A 26,209-nucleotide genomic window follows, 5' to 3' on the forward strand; every position below is an offset into this window, starting at 1 on the left:
CCGAAGGTGAAGGGTAGAACTCTCTCCAAAAATGAACAGCAAACTCCTGAGGAATATCGTGTTCCGGATATCTTCGTGTCTCGTGGAACACAACCTGTACTGTGCTGAGGAAATAATGTAACTGAGGTGCCTCACGCAGAAGGTAGAGGATGTGATCCAAGTCACTCGGAGGGCACGTGACACAAAAGACCCAAGATGCAAAGGCTCCAAAATGGGCTGGCTGTGCAATTTGAACACGATATTGTGTAGTAGCAGGTGCCTGAGGTGTCCTTGAATGGCCGGGTGAATTACCAGGGGTTTCCATGCTTTAATGTGGATTCTTTCATTTGCTGTAATTTGTTAAAAAGAATCCTTAAAAGCAGATTGGAAAGACTCCACCTGGCAATACTTTAATCTGCCAAGTTATTGCGTAGAAGAAGGCTGCAAATCGTTGTCCGGAGGTCCATGTTGCAGTATTTGCGAGGAATGCTCGAGGCTTGTCTGGTCCGGGCTGTCAACGGGCTGTCTTCATTGCGAGAAAAGTGGCAACTGGTGCTGAATTGCAGGGTGAAAATGGCGAAACAAGGAGAGGGCAGCAGACTGTCAGGAAAAACAGGTATCCAGGGCTGCAATGGCAAGGCCAGGGCTGCAAATAGCGAGGGGGGCTGTCAGCAAGAATGGCGAAGTAAGGGTTGGCAGCGCAGGCTGATGCAGAAGTGACGGTACGGCCTGTACGGATGCAGGCTGGCTGTCCGTACGGAAGTACCGTACGGTTCGTACGGTAGATGGCGTGAAAATGGCGCAGGCTGCTGGTTGGCCGTACGGCTGGGTGCACAGCAGGGTACCGATGGATGCGCAGCAGGGTACGGATGGACTGCGCGGGGGGGTACGGAAAAAAAATGGCGCAGGCTGTACGGCTGGGTACGGAAAAGAATGCGCAGGCTGTACGGCTGTTGCGCAGGGATTTGCTCGAAATCCGTACGTGAAATGAAGAGGTGCGCCTCTTTTCGTTGGGGGCTGCCCAATGGGTTATTTGCCCCAAATTAATTTGGGGGTTAAGTTAACCCTAGGGTAGTTAGGGTAACCTAGGGGTAGGGGATGGGCTTAATTTTTGTCCCTTTTTACCCCTCTAGGTACCCTTTTTGTAGGTACTTGGGCCTAGGAGGTGTGCCTATTCGAAGGGGTGTGACCCTTGGAATAGGTGCACCTGTTCATGAGGGGATATGTCCCTTTTGTTAAAAGGGGTGCGACCCTGCATGAATAGGTATGTCCCTTTGCCCACGATGGGGTATGTCCCATGAGTGAGGAGTCGAGACTCGTCACCAAAAGGTGTGTCCCATGGTGGAAAAGGCGCGTCCCTTGGTTTTGGGACAGCCCAAGCACCTTAAAGGACACGATTTTGGTCGTGTCCATTCACATCAACTTGTGATGTGAGGGAGATGGAGAGGCCAGGATGACTTTAGGCGTTTAAAAATTTTACGCTCATCCTCTCCATCTCTTCCATGCACTATGTACACGGATGTCCTTCTAGCGGCAAAAATGTATCAGATCAGCGCTAGAAGGTGGGGGGCATTTCCTACAGGCAGGAGCGAATTTTGCTCTGATACCACTGTAAGAAATCCTAGATTTACTATATTTAGAACTGTGCTAAGGAACAGAAAAGAGACTGAGATAGCAGAGAGCAAAGGAATAACTGTATTGCTTGAATGTCTGTAGGGTGGATGTGATTGTCATCCATACAATTTGGCCTCTCTTATATAGAGAGTGAAGAGTCACACATGAAAAGGTGTGTACTCCAAAGGGTATGTGCATGAAGAGGTGTGTACCCCTTGTGAAGGGTGTGACCCTTGATGAGAGGGTACATTACAATAGGAATGTCTCTTCATTAGAATGTCTCTTGTGAAGGGTTATGCCTCATTAGGAAGTGTCCCGTCGAAAGGGCAAGTGTCCCGTCGAAAGGTCATACCCTTCCACAAGTGTCCATTCATTAAACCATCCATAAGTCTAGAAAGAGAAAGGAATACGTCACAGATCGTGACACTAGGCATAATCCAAACCAATGTGTATCCGACAAGAGAGAGGCTGAATAGCATCAGAGACCAAGGCTTTAAAGTCAGCATGCTCCAGATAACTATTATTAATTAGCAAAAGCCTTCGGCAAGGCAATTTGTCAGTGGGAAATTCATGTAAGGAAAGCCTCAACCAAAGAGGAGCATGATCCGAATGTGTGAAAGCATGATCAACCCAAATTTGTAAAGGCATCACAATGCTGTGGATCAACTTGATACCATCTGTCCAAGCGTGCCCGATAAGAAGATTGAGTATTATGCTGAAAGGTATAGCCCCGAAGCATGGGCTATAATTCCTTCCAGAGATCAACCATGCGCAATTGAAGCAAAAAATCAGACCATGCCTATGTTTCAAAAGCCAACATATGAGTGTGGCCTAAGGTGTTGTCACCCAATTGAGGGGCATTATTAAAGTCACCACAAATGAAGGCATGTTGTCGCCATGGATAGCTATGCATGGCAGCCCAGATCAAAGCTCTATCACGAGAAGATTGGGAGGCATAAACCAATGCAAATTCAAAAATTTCCCCTTGAACAAGGCGTTGAACAATAATGCTTTACCAAAAAAGCCACACCAAAAAAGGATTGCTCTCCAGCATAGAAGATATCATAACCAGTAAAATGGCCTATCTGACCAGCATACATATGCTGATTATGCTCTTGCAAAGCAACTATATCAGGCTGCAATTGCCTAATATACATCCAGACCAGTTTCCATTTGCGACCATCACACATTCCTTGTACATTGAGAGTAACACATTTCAGATGATCAAGCATATTTACAGTTATGGGACAGGTATGTACAACAACTAACGGGCTGTCTACGTCTGCATTTCCACCTCAAGGTTTGGGCCTCTGCCCTGGGATGAAGCATCAGCCTGAGGAGAGGACAAAAGAGTAGCAACTTCTTCTTCAGGAAACAAGTTGCGATTTGCAGTCAAAGCAGCCTAGGTCAAGCCAATACCAGAGTTTTCAGCAGGTGTTTTCCCATGAGAGGATGCACCACTCCAAGTCCAAGAAGGCAAAGGTCGCCTGGGGGAGATCACTTTGCGAGGAGTTTGCCATCCATCAGTCAAAAAATTTTCCCCCTTTCCCTGAGGTGGAGAGGACAAAGGCACAGCAAAAGAAGCATTGCCATTTGAGACAGCCGGGGCTTTGCCTTTGTCTTGAATAGAGAAAAGTTGTTTGACCCCTTTGTTTTTGACCACAGAAGAGGCTTTTGCATTCTTATTCAAAGGTTGAACCATTTTAGCTTGCATTGGCATCCGTGGCGCTCGGGAAGAGCATTGTGAAGCCATGTGCCCAAATTGCTTGCATTCAAAGCAAGCACCTGCAAACAGCCCCCACTTGAGCTTGTAAAAGGCACTCCCCATGGAAACATTATTCACAGTAACCGAATATGAAGCTGGAGTGGGATGATTTGTATCCCACAAAATGCATAAGCGATTCGAATTTCCATTGGATCGCGGTGGACATACCACCTTCTAGAGGGAAGCTGCAATTTTAGGTAGAAGAGAAGACAAGCATTGAGGAAAATCCACAACTTCTACCCAAACAGGGCGACGATGCTGAATCAATGCCTGATGATCCCGGGCGGGAGACTAGGGCAGGACATGGACCATCTGCTGGCCATGGAAGAGAGGAGAGTGCTCCAGCAAAACCTGACGGTGCTCCTCATCAGCCATGATGATCTCAAAAAAGCCCCTTGCTGCATAATGAACTTTTTTCACATAAGAACCACCCAAGGTTCAAGTCAACCAATTCCCAACATTTGCTACAGTAGGCATCCGTCCTGGGAAGAAAATTATAATGGCATGCTTTGCATACTCCTTAACTGGATCAAAGATATCATCCACTTCCACCATAATGCCAGTGGTGGGAAGTGGATCGGATCTTTCCAACCTTTGCGGGTGTCTTCAAACCCTTCATGCATAACCTCATAAACAAGCTGAGCCTCAGCAGAGTCATGAAGGGAATCATCTGAATACATCACCTGTTTTTGTTTCTTGTTGGAAACCGACTTGTCTTTGTGAAAGGTTTTCTCATAGGAATAATCTGCCATTCGAGTCAAGGAAAAGGCTTGGAAGCAGCAAAGCTTTACAAGGAGGAAAGCATAGCAGGTACAACAGCAGCAGAATCTGTACGGACAACAGTACGGACGAATTTGTATGAAAATCCGATAGTACAGACTTTCAAATACTACGGATTTTTTATTTTTTGACTGTATGGACGAAACTGTACGGCTTTTCCCGACTGTACGGACTTTACGGACAAAACTGTAGGGATTTTCCTGAGTGTACGGACAAAATCGTACGGATTTTTGACAATACGATTAAAAAAAAAAGTTTTATTAAATTTTTTTCCCCGGATTTTCTGACAGAGCATACGGACACAAAACGGGTGTCAAACGGAACCTCAAGGGCGTCAAACGAAGGGAGAAACAAGCAGCTGCAGCATGGGAGCACGAGGGCTAGCACGAGATCTCTCTCTTACATCGAAAAATCGAAATTACACACACACACACACACACTCACACTCACACACTAACCCACTCTTTAGAAAAACGTAGGACAATTGAGTCTAATAATCAAGCATTAGATGAATATCTTGAGAAAAATGTAGGAAAATTGAGTCTAATAATTAAACATTAAACTTCACTGTCAAACAGAGGATAGACAGCCAGACTTACTGAAGCAAATGGAAAACCAAAAGTTTTTGTTGCTTTAAAGCTATTGAAAGCCCAATTATTTATTTATGTATTGCACGTGCTTCATGCTTGGGATGCAAGCAAGGGTGAAGGAGGAAGAGCGAGTGATTTCCAAAAGCTGCATGTTTGTATATCCAAAAAAAACTGTACATGAGCACCACCACGTCAAACCTGCTTGATCACCTCGCTCTCTCTTGAGAAATCTCTCCCCAACTCTCATCCTCTAGATACTTCTTAAGGTCCTATTTGCACTGAGTCTCACACTCCTTAATTAAACCGCTCTACCCCCCCCATGGGTGCATGACCCCTACACTAACTTATTTGAATGTATATCTCGGGTTTTGGTGACCCAATTGATTTGAAATAAACCCCATCTGAAAGCCCTTTCGACACCCCACCTCCCTCTAGACTCCATAGTGGAGGTGGATTTACTATACAACCCAATACAGCCTTCTATACAATAACACTAGAACATGCTAAGCACCTCTGATACCAGTAAAATAAATTTTCAGATAACATTTCACCCCCTTGGCTGCCAAGAATGTGTCCATGCTTGGCAGATAGGAAAGAAACAACTGACACAAGTTGTATATATATATTTTGAAATCTGGCTGTACATAACTTAACATCCTTTCACACATCCCGTCTTGCTTGGAACCTTTTCAAGCGAAATCCATTCAATCTTTCAATGGGCATTTGCTGTCCAAGCTCTTGCAGATCATATGTCCCGTTTGCATTAGCCTTCAATATGATAAATGGGCCTCCCACAGGTCAAAAGTTTCTGGGCCATGATCTGTTACTATTTCCAGAGGGCAACCAAAGCGTGTACGATCAGAAAGTTGGCCACTGTCTTAGCACTAGCATTTGTTACAGCTTTTGCTTCAGGCCAATGAGTAACATAATCTGTAGCCACTATGATGTAGCATTTTCCATGGCAGGAGCGTGGCAATGGCCTTATGAAATTCAATCCCCATTTTTCAAAAGGGCCTAATGCCTTGATGGGGTGAAGTGGCGCCTCCTAGTTGGGAAAAGGATTTCTTTGTTGAGTGTAACAGAGAATGCAGTAGCTGCTATGCTATTACAAAAAGGGGAGAAGGGTTATATGCAGCCCATTTACTATGCGAGCCGCCGTCTAATGGATGTAGAGGGGAGGTATTCTGAGATTGAAAAACAAGGGCAGGCAATGATGTATGCAGTACGTAAGTTTGTCTTATTTGCTGCCCAAGGCTTTTGTTTTTCTAGAAGATTCAATGATGGGTATTCGAGAACTTTTTGTCTGCGGGGATTCTCTGCTAATAATATCACAGATAAAAGGGACTTGGCAAGTCCGAAATAAAGCATTAAAACCCTTACGAGAAGAAGCTAAACAGTTATGTGGACAGGCAGAAGTGGGTGCATTCCTGCATATCACTAGGCAGCAGAATGCTCGGGCTAATGCTTTGGCCGAAGAGGAACTGAAAGTAGAGGTGAATGCCATACTTAGGATTCTAGATTAGAGGATTTTGCAAGACGTGTACAATTTTCTGCAAGAAGGTAAAACCCCTGATAATATATCAAAATATGAGCAGAGAAAGTTAGTGGCAAAAGCCAGGCCCTATACATTGTTGGGGGATATTTTATATAAAATGGGCAAAGATATGATCTTGCGGAGGGTGATCGGCTGCAGAAGCACAGGGGGTGATGGAAGCTTCCATGAGGATGTATGTGGAGGTCACTTTGTGCGTAAAAGTACTGCCAGAAAAGTTTTGACAGCAGGGTATTGGTTGCCCTTTATGCATAAAGACATCCAGGAGTGGTGTGCCACTTGTATACTCGTCAAGCATTTGGGAGGAGCAAACTGAACTGGTCCTCGCTGTAGCATTTTCTTAACCCTCTCAAATGCTTTTTAGGTCCAATGAAACTCAATCTTCTTCTTGGCCAGCTGATGCAAAGGATAGAGCTCTTGTGCCAATTCCTGTAGAAACCTGTCATAGTAGGTAACTTTCTGGACAAAGGTCTTTAATTGCCGCCCTGTCTTTGGCACCGGCATATCCTCTATGGCAGCAACCTTTTCAGAATCCATCTCAATCCCTTGCTGGGAGACCACATGACCAAGCAATTTCACTTTATCCTCTACAATATGACACTGCAAAGGGTTCAAGTTACCTTGGGCATCATCTATTCGTTGTAATGCCAACCGAGTCTTTTCCAGATGGTCTGCTTTAGAGCTGTAAATACAAAAATCATCTATGAAGACTCGTATGAACTTATCCAAGTAGGGCTCAAACACCTCATTCATGAATTTCTGAAAGGTAGCAGGTGCGTTTACCAACCCAAATATCATGAACCAGTATGCGTAAGTCCCCCAAGGCGTCACGAAGGTAGTCTTCTTCTAGTCTTCCTCTACAATACCAATCTGAAAATAACCAGAATAACCATTGCACACAGTGCACCTTTCGTGGCCAGCCACTTGATCCAAGATCTCATCTTGAAATGGGAGAGGATAATAATCCCTTTTAGTGCATGCATTCAAGGGACGCATGTCTACACAAGTCCGCCACTTCCCCCCCTTTTTTGGTGTGGCAACCACTGCAGACAACCGCTCTGTATCCTCCACAGGAAAGATAAAACCAGCAGCAAGTAACCTCTGAATCTCTATCTTCAAAGCATCTGCTTGAATCACACCTAGCCTTCTGAGTTTTTGCACCACTGGCTTAGCTTCAGGCTTTAATTTAAGCTCATGCTGTACCATAGTCACTCTATGCATCTGCCAGTAATCAGTAACAAAGAGCTGTGGGAAACTATCCAGCATATCCAAGTATGCCTCCTCCGAGCTCTCCAAATGTGGGTTTAGCATCTGTACATTTGCCGCCCTCTTTTCAGATCTGTTTGTAACTAAGTTGCAGGAAACATTTCAATGCAGGAAATGTCCAAGGTTTGAAACGTTTCCGAAACGCCTATTCAATTGATACGAAACAGCGGGGGTAAAGAATACTTGTGAAACCATATTACCTTCAGGAATTCTGAATTAATAACATTCTGTCATTGCAGCAGCATCCCACACACACACAACTTTAGGAATCTGAAGTAATAACTAAGCAAAGAAAACTTGTGAACCCGTATACCTTTAGGAATTCTGAAGTTATAACAGCCTGTTATTTCATCAACATCCCACACACATATAACTTTAGGAGTTTTGAAGTACTAACAGCTAGGAATTCTGAAGTAATAACAACAATTACAGCAACATCCCACACACACAATTACTTAGGAAATTTGCAGCAATTAGAACAACATATCGACCAGGAATTCTGGAGCAATTACAGCAACATATGGAGACTACATCACATGTTCCATTAATTGCAGCATTTAAATAAAATTTGCACAATACACACATGCATTACTACATCACTGAGAAAATGAAGATTATATAGAAAGTGCACCATCTTCCTCTTCCTCATGAACATCCCATTGCTGAGAAGGGCCAGACTTATACGATGGATCACTTTTAGAAAGAAGCCAGAGGTTGCTGTGCACATACACAAGATTCTCTGCCATTTTATGAGCAAGCCGATTACGTATGAGTGAATGGATGAACCCATAGGTGGATCAATTCCGCCCTGCTGCAGAGGAACTTGATACTTGTGGGAGGAGCCTGATTGCCAACTTTTGCAATTGAGGGGTATCTGAACCATAGTTCTCCCACCAATCAACGGGAGCAAAAAACTCTATCTGTAGAAGTAGAGGGCTCACCAAATGCACCCACTTGGCCAAGATACATTGACAATTGATCCTTCATCAAAGTCCTCTCTGCAGCATCCTTTCCCACTGATCACTTCAGCATCTTGTTGTGGATTCTTACCAAACCATTTCAGGTTGAGAAGAAAGGCCGTGGCATGGAGAGGAGAATGAAGCATATCCCATCTCACTTCGGCAATTTCTTCATACATTGTGTCTCCATTGCTTTCTACGGCTAGGACCTCTTTTATATTCTCAAGCATTTGATCAATACCTTCATAGATCACACCAAGACATGCATCATCCTTGTCCACCAATCGCAACATGCACATTCTTCCCTCTCAAACTCCACTAACCAGTCGACCCTTTTCATTCCATTCCCATCTTTAGCCCCCTCTGCATGTGGATACTAGGAGAGCGTTGCAAAGCCTTCGTCATCAGTGTTATCGTACCATCGCACGAGGTAACATCAACAATCCTAGAGGGCATGTGAACAACTTATGGCTTGGAATTCGTGACGTGATGAAATCATACAAACCAGAAACTTGACTTATAGAGGGAGTTGCCTTATATATAGGGTGTTGTGTTGTAGCAGAGAGTATCTTGAGATTACTCCCATGTGCATACCCTATAGTACGCGATTGCTTAGGAGTTTATATCTGCCTTGGACATCGTCCATTGTGCATTGCCAAGACACACAATGGTTTGAAAATCCATTATGTATCATTGGGAGCAGTCTTTCATTGCTAAAGTGTCAAAGCTCTTCACCTCTCTTTGAAAGAAGAGCTCTCATTTCAATTTTTGTAAATTGATGTATGTTGATTCCCTATGAGAGAAATAGCTCATGGAATCATGAGAAGCTTACAAAAACACAATATCATTTTATGTAGAGTAGCTAAATTGTCATAGCTCTCAGATGCACAGGGATGCATTCAGACTGACATATATCTCATATGAGAATAAGCTTCATGGAGAACATGATGCAATGACACACATACTATATGCATTGTACTTTTCATTTTTGTATGCCACATGCAAGAATAAGCTAGGCATACTTACGCACATGCTAGATTCTGAAGGAGAAGAACCAACAATCACAGAGATCATGATGCCAGAAAAACAAGACTCTATGGTCAAGTTAGCAACCCTTTTGAAGCACACACACAGAAGGACACACACACTGTCTCTCTTTTTGCTTAAATTAGAACCGTTTCTTTCAATAACTAACAAGCATATAAAATAAAATGGATAGATATATAATGGCCTAAAAATGATGAGATTTATAGTATGAGTAATAGAAACAATGAAACATCATATATTCTTGGACCCTCGTGGCTGGATGTTGTTACTCTGCTGTAGTACAGTCGGATCATGGTCAGCTGTGCTGTGCTTTATGCAGCTTATTGGCAGCTTTCAACTAATGGCACATTTCTTGACCACTGGGTCAACCTAAGCAACATATCATTTTGCTTTTGCTACTCTGTTCCTCCTTCTGAGTACAAGGTTCTATCTCATTTTGCATGTGAAGGGTTCATTGGCTAGAACTCTCACCAATTTTGGTGTACTTTTCAGTCATGATAGTAACAACTGGGCATTGATTCAAGCAGGGCTCTCATTCATTAGTTTAAACTCACTATCGTGGTTTGGATATTGTTGCCAATGTAGTTATCTGTCTTACTATTGCATGCACGCCATGCGTTAGGTCTTTCAACTTCAACATTGTAGCTTCCGGCTGTGTTTTTCATAGATCTAATGGGATATAAAGATAATCTTTTTGCTGCTAATGCAGCTATATGCGTTACTCTTGCATGCATGCCATGCCTTAGAGGTCTTTCAACTTTAATATTTAAGCTTCTGGTTGTGTTGTTTCATAGATCTATTGGAATGCTGGGGGATATAAGATAAATCTTTGTGACTTCATCTGTGCATGTGTGTGGTCTATTTGTCACATCTCTGCCTACCACCTCCCATGTAAAACATATTTGCTTGTGACTTCAAGGCTGAAGACCATACCTTACCTGTGCAGGGCACATTGCGCATCTCAATATACGTGATGAATTGCTTCCCTATAAAACAATCATTGCTTCTGTCGTTCTTGATGTGAGTACTCCAGTCTGTAAAGACTCTTGCCGTTTTAAGCGGAAACAAATTATTGGAAAAATTCTATTTCTAGAGACTTGCAAAAATGGTGCACAAGATTTTCTTAACATCCCTAAAGATGAATTGTTGCCAGAGTGGTGTGGTTCTGCACCCCACCAGTCAAAGGAAGGAAGAGCCTTTCTGTCTCCTCCAGCTGCACCAGGGACTCCTTTTGTGATCTTGCTCCCTTGTTTTTCTTGCAGAAAAACCAGCCGAAGATTAAAACAGTTGTGAACAAAGTTGGTACAATAAAGAATGAGTTTAGAGTTCCAACGTTTGAAGTATTGGCAGGGGATGAGAGCCTTGTCACTGAATTGAAACAACACAGTGCTACTTTCCAACTGGACTATGGCCTAGTATATTGGAATTCCAGGCTAGAGTTTGAACATAAACGATTAATTTCACAATTCTGCCCACATCATGTCATATGTGACATGTTTGCAGGGATTGGACCTTTTGCAATTCCAGCTGCACAGAAGGGATGCATAGTTTATGCAAATGATCTGAACCCTGATAGTGTCAAGTACTTGCGGATTAACGCAGACATAAACAAAGTCAACAGCAGAGTTCACACCTTCAATATGGATGCGAGGGAGTTCATGGTTCAGCTTATGCTTCCCAAGGATGAAAATCGTGTCCAAGAATGCCAGCCAAAGGCATCTGTGACAGGAGTGTGCTGTGAAGGACAAGATAAACACATACAGAGAGATGCAAGTTTAGCAGACTCGCCTCCTTGCACCGTGGCAGGTAAATTGAAGCTTGATCTAATGTAGATATGATTAGAAAAGGCATTTATAATAGCACTCATTATAAGCTTCTGGATTGTACGCATATATGGTTGTACTGTGTTGTGGGAGTCAATTCTTTCAATGTTTTGGTATCAATGATGGATGAGGACAGCTTTAGTAGAAGTGTGTCTGTGTGTGTGTGATATGATATGATATGATTGTATTAAAGTCCTTTTGAGACCCTCAGGATCTATGGGACTGGTGACCATTATTAAATTAAATAGTGGTTCATTACAACCATTGAAATACATCGTGAGTATTTGCTGAACTATTTTGTGTGCTAGTTTGAGAATTTTACTGCGATGTTCCAAGATTTCTTTTAAGTAGCTTCCAATCTTGTGGGCCTGGGGTGCCAACTCCCTTTAGTAAGAAAACCTATCAAAATCTTGAGTATGAGATGATTTTAACAATATGCCATGCATAGAAATTATTCAAATTAACATAGTTGTGTTCTATACTAAAAGAGCTTCAAATATGTCTTTAAACCTTGAAATTTGGGTAACACATGTAAAAGTTACATTCATTTGAAAGGGGATGGGTTTTCATATTTTAGTGTATTTTTTGTTTTACACCCCCTCATCCAAAAGACCCCTTCCCTTGGGCCTCACATATCATGAAAAATATGTACAAATCCTAAAATCTTGCATATTTTTCAAGGTATATACCTTATATTTTGTGGGAGGGGGGGACATGAAATTTCCATATTTTTCTCTTGCATATTTGATTTTTTAAAAAGAAATCCATGCATATTATTTATAGACCTTGTCCCCCCATACCGTGGATTTTGGATGAGGGTAGTAACATATTACATATTGAGTTGGCGCCCCAGGCTTGTGGGTTGGCTGTTCCAATAGATTCTTTAGGTTACAACTATTGTTGCCATGGTTCTCCCTTATGTGTGCTTATGCTCGACATTTTAGGAGTATTTGCTGCTCGTCTTCTACCTCCCCTATAGGGCAGATTTTGCATATCCTCTTCTCCCTCGGGATCTTGGGTCATATCCATCTACCCTTCTCCACTTCTAGATCATGTGGGCTGGTCCTTATTTTTGCATATTAAATTCCTTTTGAATATTGAGATGTCCTCCCCAGATATTTCTGCTTTGCATAGCTGTCCATTTGGTTGATTTCCCGTTTGTAGAACAGCATTTTTGTACCTGGATTGTGCCATATTTTCTGTATCATTTTCAGCGTCACTAAGTCCCTGATTTCACATGATTCTTCAGGTATATCAGCTGCCTTTATCCCCCATAGGTCCATTCACTCCTTCCCATCTTTGTACCAGCCCGTGGTCTTAATGGCTTCCATTACTTTATGTGGTATCCGGTGTGCATCTTCTTAACCTTGTTGAGGTATCCTAGATAATGGCATAGTGCTTCACCTTCCGGTGGTATCATACCTGTTCTAGCCAACAGGATGGGATATGGTGTCTGTGCTTTAACTCCCAACTCGCCTACAATAAAGTGTTTATGCACTATTTCTATTTTTTTCCAATAAGCCCTGGAGAGTCCGGGTGCCTAGGCTGGACATCCATAGAGAACCACCGTTTGCACAAGCATGGTGTATAAAAATTTCCTCATCTCCCAATTCGACAAATGTGCATTTCTGCATTTATTTTGGAAGCTGAACAATGCTTTTAAACCTCCCAGGATCCTACATTCCACACTTGCATTCCAATTATAATTATCTATAAAATCCAGCCCTAGATAGAGATAGAGAGAGAGAGAGAGTCATATTAACATCCACGGGAGGCCTCATGGGCCTATGGGACAAAATGGAAAATGTCACAATGACTTACAACATCTGGATAAACCAGAGAGTCTAGGAGTGCACATGACATCTTAGCTCGAAGTTATTATAGCACACATCTAAATTCTAGTCCTATCATAAAATGGCCTTTAATACATGAATTTAAGACTGAGGGTCTTTGGGTTTATCTATTTATTTATTTTTTCAATTACTTTATTAAGTATGAATGAAAACCGCGAGAGTAAGCTCAAATGCAAGAGTACATCATGCTATGCATGATGAAAAAAAACAGCTCAGAAGGAGCTAATAAAAAACCAAGGTGGAGGCTGGAAATGCCACCTCGGTCCTCAACCTTGATGGAGACTCAAAGAAGAAAGGAGATCCTCTCCAAACTTTGAAAAAGGTAACTCTCTTGGCAGTGGTTGCTCTAGAGGATCCTTGCATGCTCGCCCGGATGGCCATCAGAGTGTGTATTGTGTCGGTCCAAATATTGGCCATAGCCTGGGAAGGGTCTTTGGGTTTAGATTTGAATTCTCTAATTAGTGCCAATCCATCTCGGTAGATTGCCCATTTTCCAGCTTTGCATGGATCTTTTACTTTAAAAAGCTCGACATTACGTTGCCGATGAGCTCTTTGCACAGGAAGCTGAAATCGACGAGCTACAAGATGGGCTCCGACACACTTAGTACCGGCTTTAATATGCTGATGAAAATCATAAGGAGCTGCAAGGCGACCACCAGGCCCTTACTTGCCAATGTCAAGAGGCCCAAGCCGCTGTACCTCAGAAGCCAAGCTCATAGAGGTACAGATGAGAGATCAAGTGCAGCAGCAGGTAATTCGGCACCTTGAGCAACGAATTGCAACCGCCGTTTTATCCTCCGCTATTGCCAATGGAATATCTAGTTGCTCCATGCAAACAGAGTAACCCACGTGCCATCCACCGATGGGCCAAGCGGTGCGGCCTCGAGAGGCGAGGACAAACCAGTGTGAGCTACGTAGGCGAGCCAACCAATGGTGGCGATTTTGAGAAGTTTTCGGGTTAAGTACAGAAGGCAGTTCCCATAACTGACTATGCTAGTAAGTCCTAGGAATTACTTAAGTAGGGAACCTGAAGTCGAACGTGATCCACCAAGTGTCTAGTCTAAGTGATATTGAGTCTAAGTGCTAGGTCCTAGAGTCAAGCCTTGTTGCTCTCAGTGATTGCTGTGCCTTGAGCCGAGGTGAGAGTTTGTGAGGTGAGAGTTCCCAACACCTTGTTGCACAAGCATCGTTGTGGCTACGGCTGTTTGTAATAGACCGAGGCCTCTTCTCTATGATACAAGCGTTTGGCTATTATCTCAGTTTGCAACTTTGGTTTACTGCAACACTTGTATTCATTCATGCATCCTCGTTCATCCTTCTTTATTCGATTTTGCCCACGCTACACAACCCGTGATAGCTTGACGTTCAATCTCTTGCAATTAAGCACTGAGTAGTCTCTACATACTGTTATGTGAAATTTTATTTTACTGCTACTATTGGTGGTTAGTGGGTTTTAGTGACAATGTGTAGGAGGCTCTGTTGGGTTGTATTGTAAAACTACCTATGCTATGGAGTCTAGAGAGAGGTGGGGTGTTGAATGAGCTTTCAAATGGAACCCGTTTCATGTTGATTGGGGAACGGGGGCCCAAGGTATGTAATTAAATGTGATTGTGTTGGGTCGCATTCCCATGGGGGGGTAGGGTGGTTTGATTTAAAGTTTTTAGGACTTGGTGTGAAGAGAGTAGGGAGAGTGGTCTAGACAGTTGGAGGTTGACGAATTTCTATGTATGAAGAGAGATAAGATACATAAGGGAGAGATACACAGCTTTGAAAAAGAAGTTCTACAGTTTATACGGTGTGGTGTCCTAATGTGTTTAGTGTGGCTTTCTCCCTCCTTCACCCTTTTTTGCTTCCCGGGTTCAAGACACGCACATGAAATGAATAAACAAATCCGATACCAATACCAAGCATGTCTTGGAGTCCAAGAGAGGGCATCCAGGGACCATGCACACACCGAACACCAAACACACCACTAGTCAAGTGAGGGGGGAGGGGAAAAGGCCGTCAACACTGAGTGTAAAAGACGACATCTCTATTAGTGTAAGTCTTTGAGACCCGCTGGGATCAAGCCAAAGGGTGCCATTATAGTTTCACACAGCCACGCTTAATCTATTTTGTGTCCCTGTCCCATAGCCCTGACACCGTTATGTGTTTTCAGCATCCCTCTCTCCTCTTTCTCCTTTTTCTCGAATAATTACCTTACCCTCTCTATATGCTCCTAGCCTTGAAATTGCCTAAATGTATGTAGGCCAAACTTGCCTTATGTCCTGAGGGACCAGCTCTAATGGAAGATCAAAGAAGTCCCTTCCCCTCAGAGAGACCGGTCGCTCAGGGTGAGGCATGTCCAGTTGCCCTAACTACGCATAGTCCTCCATCACAGGTCTCATCCTTGCTTGCTGCCACGTGCAAGCCCGTCTCCTCCGATTTTTTGTTACATTCTAGCATACTTTCTTGCCCTCCACTCTAGTCCAAATCCCCACCCAAGGGACGACCCAAGGGTTTTGGGACTAAGGCGGTTGTGGCTCTCAACTACGTGAGAAGCGCATCTTGTCTACCCTCTCCTCTAACTGATGATCTGCAAGGCCCTCGAGGTGAGAGAAGGGACTATTCGCGCAGCATGGGTAGGCCCTAGTCAAGTGGCCCATTTTTCTACAACATAGGCATTGCTTTGGTAGGCTCATCTCTAGAATAACTTTTTGTGGTAGGGTATCTTAGTCGTCCACAATCAACCGCACCTTTGAGACTTTGTCGTCTGAGGCTATTGTGGTCGGTGTCTTGAGTGCAATGTCGAGATAGGCCTCCATAGAACACAAAATAGTTATGTTCTCCTTTTGGGAAGCACAATGCGATGGGATACTTTGGTATGTGATTATCATCTCCATATCATCCACTGAGAAACCATGGTACCTAGGGATGAAACAACCAAATGAGGCCCATGGTAAACTCGACTCTACTCCACGATGGCTTGAGAGGTGGTGATATCATGGATGTGCTCACTAAACTCGCCTAGACACGTCACTCGGAGTAAGGCAAACAATGCCCCCAACACTGCTCAATCCTAAAAAGGGAGAGAATAGCTTTCTATACCTATTGTTTGTCCTCTGAGGAGAGAGGTCCAATGGTCCCAACATGACAACTATTTTCATTGTCAGTGCGACCTTGTCCTTGGTTATATGGAGATGGTTCCCTTGAGACAACATGTCTTTCTATGGTGGGTTCTGTTGGGGGTTATTCCTTCTGGGCAGTTTTAATCATGCAGACGTATTGCTCTAGCTATCTGTCGTCCCCCCCCATGTTTAGCTCCGAGGGAATCCGTATCTCATATCTTTTGGCATTGCCTTCAGACACGGAGCTTGTTGGACCTCCTTCGGCAGAAATTGAGATTGAGATTCTCTCCGGCTTCTTTTGGCAAGCTTTTTTGGTTGTTTGGGATTTTTCCTAGACGGCCGGATTTTGACTTATTCTTCACCTGGGTTCGCTACTGGGCACTTTGGACTCTTTGGAAAGCTAGAAACCACAGAGTCTTTGGTGATTCAGTTTTTTCTACTTTTGTTTTCTTTCATCGTTCTTCGCAGCAATCACTCTTTGATTGTGTGCAAACTCACTGCATAGATCAGGAAGTATATTTGTCCTACATGGAAATTTTCTCTTGATGTAATATTTCAGCTTACCAGTTTTTTTTGGGGTAGCTATCTTGTAATATAAAGCACTCAAAGTTTTCACTTTAAAAAAAAAGTGTGTGCATGATGGCAATTTTTGGTAGGTGTACTACTGGTGGTTTGTTTCTTGGCTGCCAGGAGTATAGCATCATCGGCTTGTCCTTCTTCCCATCCCAATGTGACAGTTCTGCACCTGCTTTGGACCATCCCAGCTGCCAGATACTTTCTTCCTTGATTGGGGTCTTACCTACATACTTGCTTTCCTCCTGCTTCTTTTGGTAGGCGTTTTTGGTTGTTTGGGATATATGCTTCTAATCTGGACTATGATTACTTTTTCGCATGGTGTCATTACTGGGCTTTATGGTAGTTGTATCACGCCTGGACCTCTCACCTGTATGGGTTTTCCTATAGTTTTTTAAGATCCTCCCTGCATCGATCCCTTGAGGATGTGTATGCCTTGGGAGATCTTCCTCTCAAGCTTCCTTTTGCTGCTTTTAATTGTCAGTAGATGTTGCTCCTTTTGGAGCAACTTTGAATGTACATTTTCTTTTAATACATACTTTCTTTTACCCAAAAACAAAGGTGCGTGTGCATGTGTGCACATGCATGCATATATGTTTGTATGCACGTATTTATTACATACGTTTGCATGTGTATGTCTGCGCACGCTCTAGTGTTTGTTGTGGGCAGGCAGCAAAACAAAAATGGTGATCCACTTGACCGCTCACTAATAATAGTTGAGGTCACCACCATGTAGATTGGCCAATATGCATTTGCAAAGGAAGCTTATAGTGCTAACTGCATGTTCTGGTTGTCATTGTTGTACAGGTTTTTTAATGCTTATTGTGACTTCTGAAGAATCAGGAGATGTGATGTTTCTGAATCATTGGGCATGCCATCAATAAGGGTGCTTGTGTCTGAATTGACTCCAAAAACAATATGTTGTTTGCAGTGAATTTACCAGTTGGTTCAAATAAGGAGGAAAAAAGTGGAACAAAAGGGAAAAGGCTGCAGGTTCTGTCAACGGAGATGACTGAGTTGAAGCCTTGGGAGCATGTAGATCACATAATCATGAATCTGCCAGCATCAGCTCTGGAGTTTCTGGGTGCGTATCCTGAGGGAATGATTTGTGGCAGGGCAGGGAGAAGGCTGATGAGTTTTACAAAGTGGAGTCTTTAAGTGCACAACTGTAGTTTGACAGAGATAGAGGGCTAAAAGTGGACCTTTTTTAAAAATAAAAATGATACTCTTTAGGATAGTGGTACAATTTCTTTGAGTGAGGATTCTTAAAAACATATGATACTTTTGAATATAAATTTTTTTGTTGTTTAAGATAAAATGCTGTTCTTCTCATTCCTGAGTGCATTTTGGAGCATCATTAGTGATCGACTCATCACTGAGTTCCTAGTTCAGTGGCGTGATTTTGACGATTCTGATTGTACTCGGCAGACAGATGAGGATATGCAGCACTACCCTGACATGTTGCAGCAATATTTTCAGCATACATTCTACACTCGTTCATCTTTTCCACCAGGGCCTTCCTTTTAGTGGGAGATGATGCCATGATCCTGATGCATTCCTTTCCTAAAATCTTACGCTTATGGATGGTTGGATGAATAGACATTTGTGGAAAGGTATGTTCTTTGCACATGACACTTCCCATAGGCACAACCCTTTAAAAGAGCTACAATCAAGGGCCACAAGTCTTCTAAAGAGGCATACAATTATGAAGAGGCACTTCTAATTATTACATTATAATGTGCGTTCTCATCAAGGGTTGCAACCTTCACTAGAGGGAAAAAACTCTTCCTGCATACACCCTTTGTAGCACACATCTTTTCATGTGTGGCTCTTCACTCTCTATATTAGAGAGGCCTCATTGTATGGACCACACACTTCAGACATTCTATTCAATATAGATATTCTTGTTCCCTTCTATCATTATCCTTTTTGCACCTCAGCTCACTAATGATATTAGATTACTAGGACTTCTTATAGGGATTGGTTGGCTAATTGCCAAGGGTAATTTTGACGATTGGGCTACCCCATCTAGAGATCAATGGGAAACTTTCGTAGCTGACCATTCTTGTGCACAGGATGATAAGAGTCAATATCTCGATGAAAGATGTTATGTTGTTGATCCATATGGTAACTCTAATGCTCAAAAGAGACCGCCAACCCCAAGGATGGGTAATTTTGTGCTGTTATTATGAGGCCACCGATATGGGTGGATTATACTTTTCCAAAAGAGATTTTTGTTAAAAGATCCACTATACAAGATCTTTTTGACGTCCATCTTGTCTATTAAGTATTTTTTATGCTTCCTAAGTAATTGTGCATTAATTCATGGATTAATTGCACATAATGCTTAAAATAATTGGTAAGTGAATTGTTTATTATCTCATATTGTGATTTTCTTCTAAGAATAATTAATCATAAAACAGAAGTACTTTTCTGTAAATAAAGCATAGGATATGGTTATACAAGAAAGGAGGTTTTATGAAACATAAGAAGATTGACTCTCTCGGTGTTTTGAGGAACACTGAGTGAGAGCATCATAACACTGCTTATGACCATTCTTTCATGTGTTTGGGATAAACACCGGGTGAAAGAATATTGGGGTCGACAGTGAGGTTAGCCATTTTGCGGAGCCTAAGGATTTAGAGCCATTGGACATGCATACCTTCAAGCTTATCATGTGACTATGGACTACATTTCACTTTGAGAGGGCTCATTGGGGAGGTCAGGGCACAGAGATAGAGGGCTTATGGTTGCTTTTGTGAATTTCTGCAAGCTTTTTGGCACGGTGCCACTGGCTCGACTTTTCAGAAATCTATGAGACGTAGGGTACAATCAGTAATTATGTGGGCAATCACGACACTTTGGGAGTGGGTATTAGATAGAGTTCAGATGGCTAGTTGGTTCGAGGAGGTTATGAGTATGACTGGGATTAGTGGGGATGCCCTCTATTAGTGATTAGTAGGGATGTCCTCTATGAGTGACTTTGTTTGGACTATTAGTTGAACGGAGATAGCTATGAATATGATCAATTGGGATTAGTAGGGATGTGCTCTATTAGTGACTCTGTTTGGACTATACATTGATGAGCTTGAATTATTCATTGTGACACTAGGCAGTGCTGAATCACCATTAGATGGATTCCTAGTCTCGATTCTTCCTATATGTACTTGATGTAGTTTTAGTCTCCTCTTTCATAGAGGGCCTAGCAACGATATCTATACACACTCTAGACTTTCTCTGAGACACATGATTTGAAGTCAACCTTGAAAAAATTATCTTCAACGCAATTTGTACAATAGCATATCGAGAGCAGTTCATATTCTAGGCAGTAGCATACCGAGAGGTGATTTGCTTGGCAATGTCGGAGACGTCATTGTACCTCTTGGTTCCACGCATGGGTCACTTGGAGGAGTTGGAAGATGACGACCCCTGCGGAGTAGAGAATCTAGATTTCTTGAAAGATCCTCTGGAGGACTTGATGGCAAGGTTAGGCTTCAAGATTTGATCAATGATATGAGAAAGAGGGGTATGGTCGATCTTGGGGAGGAGAGGGGAACTTGGAGAGGAACGGGTGAGATTGCGAGCCCCTTCAGGAAGTTGCTCTTGAAACAAGTAGTAGGCAATGAGACTTGTCCTGACCTCAAGACGAAGGGAAGAAACCCGTGCAATAAAGGCATAGAATTGATCTTTGGGGGACTCAAGTTTAAAAAGGTAATGGAGGTTGTGGATCATATACCAAAGGACTTGGCCAGCTACATATTCGAGGAAGTGTATCCAGACTTATCCTGAGTAGAACATCGACAGTTGGTATATGGCCTATGGATGTTCCAAAGAGTCTTAACATACTTCTTGCTAGCCTTTTTAGTAGGGATTGCTCTGATATAAAATAGACACAATGGCTAGCACATTTGGAAGATCAAAGATTTGGTAGAAAACAAGGGGAGGGTGAAATTAAGATCAGTAGAGAGGAAGAGTTTGCCTTGCCAAATGGACACCTTATATTGGTTGACAACATCAAAGGAAATACTGCATAAGGTAATGAGAGACTCAAGCGTGAAGATGGCATGGTAGTTAATGGTCTCAAATGCCCAAAGCTTGTGTACAAGTCCGATGGAATTCCAACTCTAGTTGACGAGGGAAGAAGAGGAATGAAAGAGGCAAACTCGGCAAAGAGATTATCAAATGAAGTTTCAGATGAGGTAAAGTTTTGGGTTAAGTTAGCAAAGGCTTCCTTTTCAGCTAGATCGAGACCATCAACATCGACAATTGGGTTAAGAGGAACACAAGCAACCTGGGCTGGCAGGGGAATCAAGGGAAGACTATTTACTAGCAAGAGCTTGTTGACAATGGAAGGGAGTGACTTGTGATAAAAATCCAGGTCTTGCTCATCCGAAGTGTTGACGTCGATAAGTTGTCGAAGAAAGAAGTCGAATGTGGCATTAGCAATGTACGGTTCCTTTCAGAAGGTTAAAAGTCGCTGTAACCAATCATTGATGGACGCAATGCCGATAGACGAGGGTGTATTCTTCCCTTTTGCTTCCTTTTTGAATTGTATTAGCTTTAAATGAAATCCGTTGCTAGGAAAGCACGAGAGAATGGTTTGAATGCCTTGCGTAGGAGGGGGACCAATGTCATCTTTGAAACCAAGACGTTGCAGAAAATCATTTCAACATTCCTACACGACGTGAAAAGAGTTTAGTGAGCGACATGGCACGTGGCATGCGGCAAACCCAACCTAGGGTTACTAATATGACACACGGTTAACCCTGCCAAGGGTTAACAAGGTTTTGGTGTGCGTGTGTGTGTTTAAAAATTAAAACCTTTCAACAACACGCCACATGAAGCTCTGACAAGGGTGGATAAAAAGCAATTCATTACATATTCAATAAAAAATTGGTACAAAAATTATAGAATCCATCAAGTAGTCCAAGCTCTGAGGTTGGGGTCCACTCTGCCACCATTCAAACAAAACAATGTGTTAGAACACCATAGTTTTGTGAGGGAAGACAGATAACACCTATAAACTTTAGCTTGTTATCGCTAGTACCACAGAGCAAGTCAACTATCAAGATTCTAAAATGATTATAAAGGTGGGGCATCAAAAAGTAAAAAAAAGAGAGATCTCGTATCCTCACAAGAGATAGTTAAATTCTTTTTTTGAAAAAAAGAAAAAAAGGAAAAAAAGGAGGATTATTCCTTGCCCAAAAACTGAAAGAAAATTATTGTTCATTAATGGAACATATTTTTCAAAAATAAAAATAAAAATTGAGGGGTAGTCGACATCCATAATGAACAGAACCACGGGGGGCATTCCACACCCATGATTAACATTTTTTAGTAAGAGTTGAAAATGAAGAATCTTAGAGGGGTTGTGAGAAAAGAGGGGATTAACTCTCTTTGGAAATTAAATTCATGGGGGGTCTTCCACACAAGACCCACACCCATGTTCTACACATGATTAAAATTAAAGCACTTGAATGCATACATTACATTAAATGAAGCGCTTGCAATACGGGCCAAGGGGGAGAGAAGTAGGCAAATAAAATGAGTAGGGAAATAAAATAAATGCTTACAAATGTAAGTATTTCCAACCCCTTGTCAATGCTCCACCATAACATGCTTGTAAATTATTTTATGCTTTAGGCACGTAACAAACTTATTTTTAAAAAAATTATCCTTATAATTTCTCATGCTCAAACCATAAAATTTTAGAAAGGAAGTTACTTTTGGTAGTAAGAAAGCTTTACTAAGAGAGGAGAAGCAAATTAATTAAGGAAAAAATCTTAAATTTTGAGAAAAATGGGAAACTAGAAATTAAAAGAGAGAATTAATCAAAGAAACCTAAAATTTAAACTCTCAAGGCAAGAAAATAATAGTTATTAAATAAAGCTAGAAAAGGTTCCTCAAAGGAAAATTAAAACTCACTGGATTACAGCCAAAGGAAGTACAGTTAATTTGATTAAGGCATTAATTAAATAAATAAAAATTAAGAGCATAAATAACATGAAAGAAGAAGCAATAATGCACAATTAGGGACACATTTAAGTAAGTGTATAAATATGTGTGTGTGCGTGTGTGCGTGTGTGTGTATCAGTATGACTTTCGGTACAGTCCTGTCTGACTTTCCGTACAGCCCCGTCTGACTTTCCGTACAGTCCCGTACAGATTTTAGGAAGACCTTTTGCATCTCCGTATAGAACTCATGAAAACTATCCGCAAATCCGTACAGTCCTTCTATGTACTTGTCCGTACAGTCATGTGTTTTACTCCTAAACTTTCCCCGTACAGCCCTGTGTCTAGCTTGTTGCTTCTACACTTCTTCGTACAATCCTTCTTGCCTTGTAGTATTTCAATCATGGCTTCAGGTTTGGATGTTTGTACATATGCTCAAAAAGAGAGACCCGCAGATGCTAAGCGCCGCCCTTCACAGCCTGCATCACAAGATGATGAACTTACTATGGAAGCTCAGTACGTGTTTGATACCCTCAAGGATGACTTTCAGCAGTCACGACAAGAATGGGGCAAACCAGTTCCAGAGATCACGTACCAATTGAAATTGCCATCCCTCGTGAATCCTCTCAAGAAGTTATCTCAAACCACGGTTATAATTTTCTTTCCAGGAAGAATCCCAACAGCCAGTGATGTTGCACAGTGGATTAAGTCCATCCTTGGAGGATGCTTTGTAGAGGGAGTGTATTTTGCATCCAGAGGCTTTTATGAGGTGCATTTATTAGATGCTTTGTGCAAGCAGAAGCTACTTGAGTTTTCTCCCCTCTTTTACGGGAAGCAGATGGTACATGCTATGCCCTGGTCCCCAAACAAGGATTATCAAAGTCTTATACGACATCATTGTCCTGTATGGGTTGAGGTTGTTAACTTCCCGGACTATATGCATGAAGAGTTGCCTGGCTTGGCTGCTTCTTTGGGACAGGTCATTTGTCCTCCACGCCCTATGGGAAACTGTAACAAGTTCTGCATTCTCAAGGACACGGACACACCTACCCCTCCTTCTATTGCAGCGGAAGTTGAGGGAGTGCAATTGGGAAAAAAGTATTTTGAATTGAAATAGGGCGTGTTTGCAGGAGCTTGTTTTGCCTGCCACAAGTTTGGGCATCTAGCCTCTGAATGCCCAATGGTTCTGCATCAGCCCCCTCCCAATGCCTTGCCACCCCAGACACGGGAAAAGAATGAGAATTTGCAAGCTAAGACAGCAAATAGAAATGGAGCAAAGAATGCCAAACCAATCAATTAGGTGCAGTCACTTGCTGGAAAAGGAAAAGATAAAGAAAAAGAGGAGATGAAGGAATCTGCGGGAACTGATCAGGATGGTTTTCAACAGCCCAAGAAGGTGGTTGTATTGAAGCAACGCCCCTTTCAATCTCATCAATGGGATGCTACTTCTCCCTCACCAGGACAGGCTTCTACTTCAGCTCTTGTCCTTCAAAATTGGGTGGGGGTTTTGAAGAAGGGCATCCCCATATGTGATTGTGAAGAAGGGGAGAATGCTATGTCTTTCATGGATCATGAAGGAACGCAGCCCATGCAGGCAAAGGCTTTGCCTCTCTGATGTCTTGTTTTATTCTTATACTTTACTATATATACCTCTTTCATGCATCAAACACTTAAGTGCTTTACATACAATGTACAAAGCCTCTGCAATGTCTCAAAGTGGAGGCTTTTCTGAAATTATGTACATAAAATGCAGCCAGATATTGTTTGTTTGCAAGAGCATAATCAACACTCCAAGGTTGGTCATCATGATTATTTTGGTGGTTATGATATATACTATGCTGGTACCACTACCTACTCAAGTGTATGCATACTGGTTAGACATGAGCGCGAGCCTCAATCAGCCTTCAATGACAGCAGTGGCAGATGGACACATAGGGAAGAAAAACTCATTTTTAAGAGTAAGGAAGCTAGATGGCTCTTGGACACACTCTTTCTCTGATCTCCAAGATGAATGCCAAAATTATTTCAGAAATTGTTCTCTGCTCCTGGTTCCCCATCAACTCAAATGGCTGATGCGAGGACTGAATTACTCCAATATGTTTCTGAAATAGTGGAAATGGATGATGCTCTTACCTTGGAGAGACCTTTTACTGACTCAAAACTTGATGATGCATTGTTCCACCTCAGCAAATACAAGTCCCCTGGCTGGGATGGCCTTACGGTGGAATTTTATATTGCTTTTTTGGAATGAATTGAAAGATGTCCTCTTGCAAATGATCAATGTTGCCTGGCAAGAAAATCAGTTGCCGCACTCTTGGAAGCATGGCATAGTCAAACTTGTGCCCAAAAAACATCTGTGTGACCATATGTCAGATTGGAGGCCTATTACTTTGATGCCTGTAGTTTACAAACTCATTACCAAAATGATTGTGCATAGGTTTCACAGGATACTGGATGCGGGATTTCATCCTCATCAGTATGGATTTGTGCCGTGAAGACAAATCCATGATAACATTTCCAATGCCTTCGCATCAAGATGTCCTTATATTGCAGGTGGATATTGCTAAGGCATTTGATACTGTTCAATGGGATTTTATCTCTCAAATCATGACAAAGTTTGGCTTTGGTCCCAAGATAGCAAATGCAGTTTACTGGCTTTATTCTGACTCTACTTCTCAGTGCATTCTTGGGGGTCATCTGTCTCGGTCATGGACATTGGGTCGATCAGTTGGATAGGGCTGCCCTCTTAGTGCTCTCTTCTATGCCATTGCGACTCATCCTCTTTTGATGTATCTTGATCATCTTACAAACACAGGACAGATGACTGGTCTTAAAATCCCTGGGGCTGCATCTTTTTTGGCACAAGCATATGCTGATGATTCCTGGGAAGTTCACATGCTTATGACCACTCTTTCATTGTATGGTTTGGCAGCGGGATTGCATGTCAATTTTGACAAATCTAAATTACTTCCCCTGAAACAATGTGATTGGCATTCTATTCTTTGGCCTGGTTAGGTGGTGCAATCCAAAGATCTAGTCAGGCATTTGGGATATCCCATCGGATGGCATATCACCAGGAAGCAGCAGCTAAAATGGATCTTCCAAAGACTTCAACATAAACTGGAATACTGGAAGATCTCTACTTGACCTCTTCATGTCAGGCTCAAGATGTTATGGAGGACAAGAACTGTTGTCAAAGCATTGAGACTGATGAAGATGGAAATGATGTGCTCTCCTAGGATGCATGGTGGACTTAATGTCCTCAATATAAGATATCATGTGCTTGCAAGGAAGGCGACTATGCTGCATACTTTTTTCCGCCAACAGCAGCCATGGACTTGTATGCTAG

At 42.3% G+C, this 26,209-nt stretch overlaps 1 protein-coding gene and 1 pseudogene across 1 annotated transcript in view; one reads left to right on the plus strand and one right to left on the minus strand.

Moving 5' to 3' along the window:
* Positions 1-26,209, plus strand: part of LOC147891541 (S-adenosyl-L-methionine-dependent methyltransferases superfamily protein) — a 103,885-nt gene that overhangs the window by 41,979 nt on the left and 35,697 nt on the right. The window contains exons 6-8 of the mRNA XM_087388981.1: positions 10,499-10,572; positions 10,815-11,358; positions 17,840-17,992. Of these exons, the coding sequence (XP_087245107.1) occupies positions 10,499-10,572; positions 10,815-11,358; positions 17,840-17,992 (771 nt within the window). The remainder of the gene's footprint in view (positions 1-10,498; positions 10,573-10,814; positions 11,359-17,839; positions 17,993-26,209) is intronic.
* LOC147891542 (uncharacterized) lies at positions 8,161-8,804 on the minus strand (annotated as a pseudogene).

The sequence above is a fragment of the Dipteris shenzhenensis genome, chromosome 17, assembly GCF_047967505.1.
Source record: "Dipteris shenzhenensis isolate YYH24624 ecotype China chromosome 17, Dip_SZ_1.0, whole genome shotgun sequence".
In the NCBI taxonomy this organism is placed as follows: domain Eukaryota; kingdom Viridiplantae; phylum Streptophyta; class Polypodiopsida; order Gleicheniales; family Dipteridaceae; genus Dipteris; species Dipteris shenzhenensis.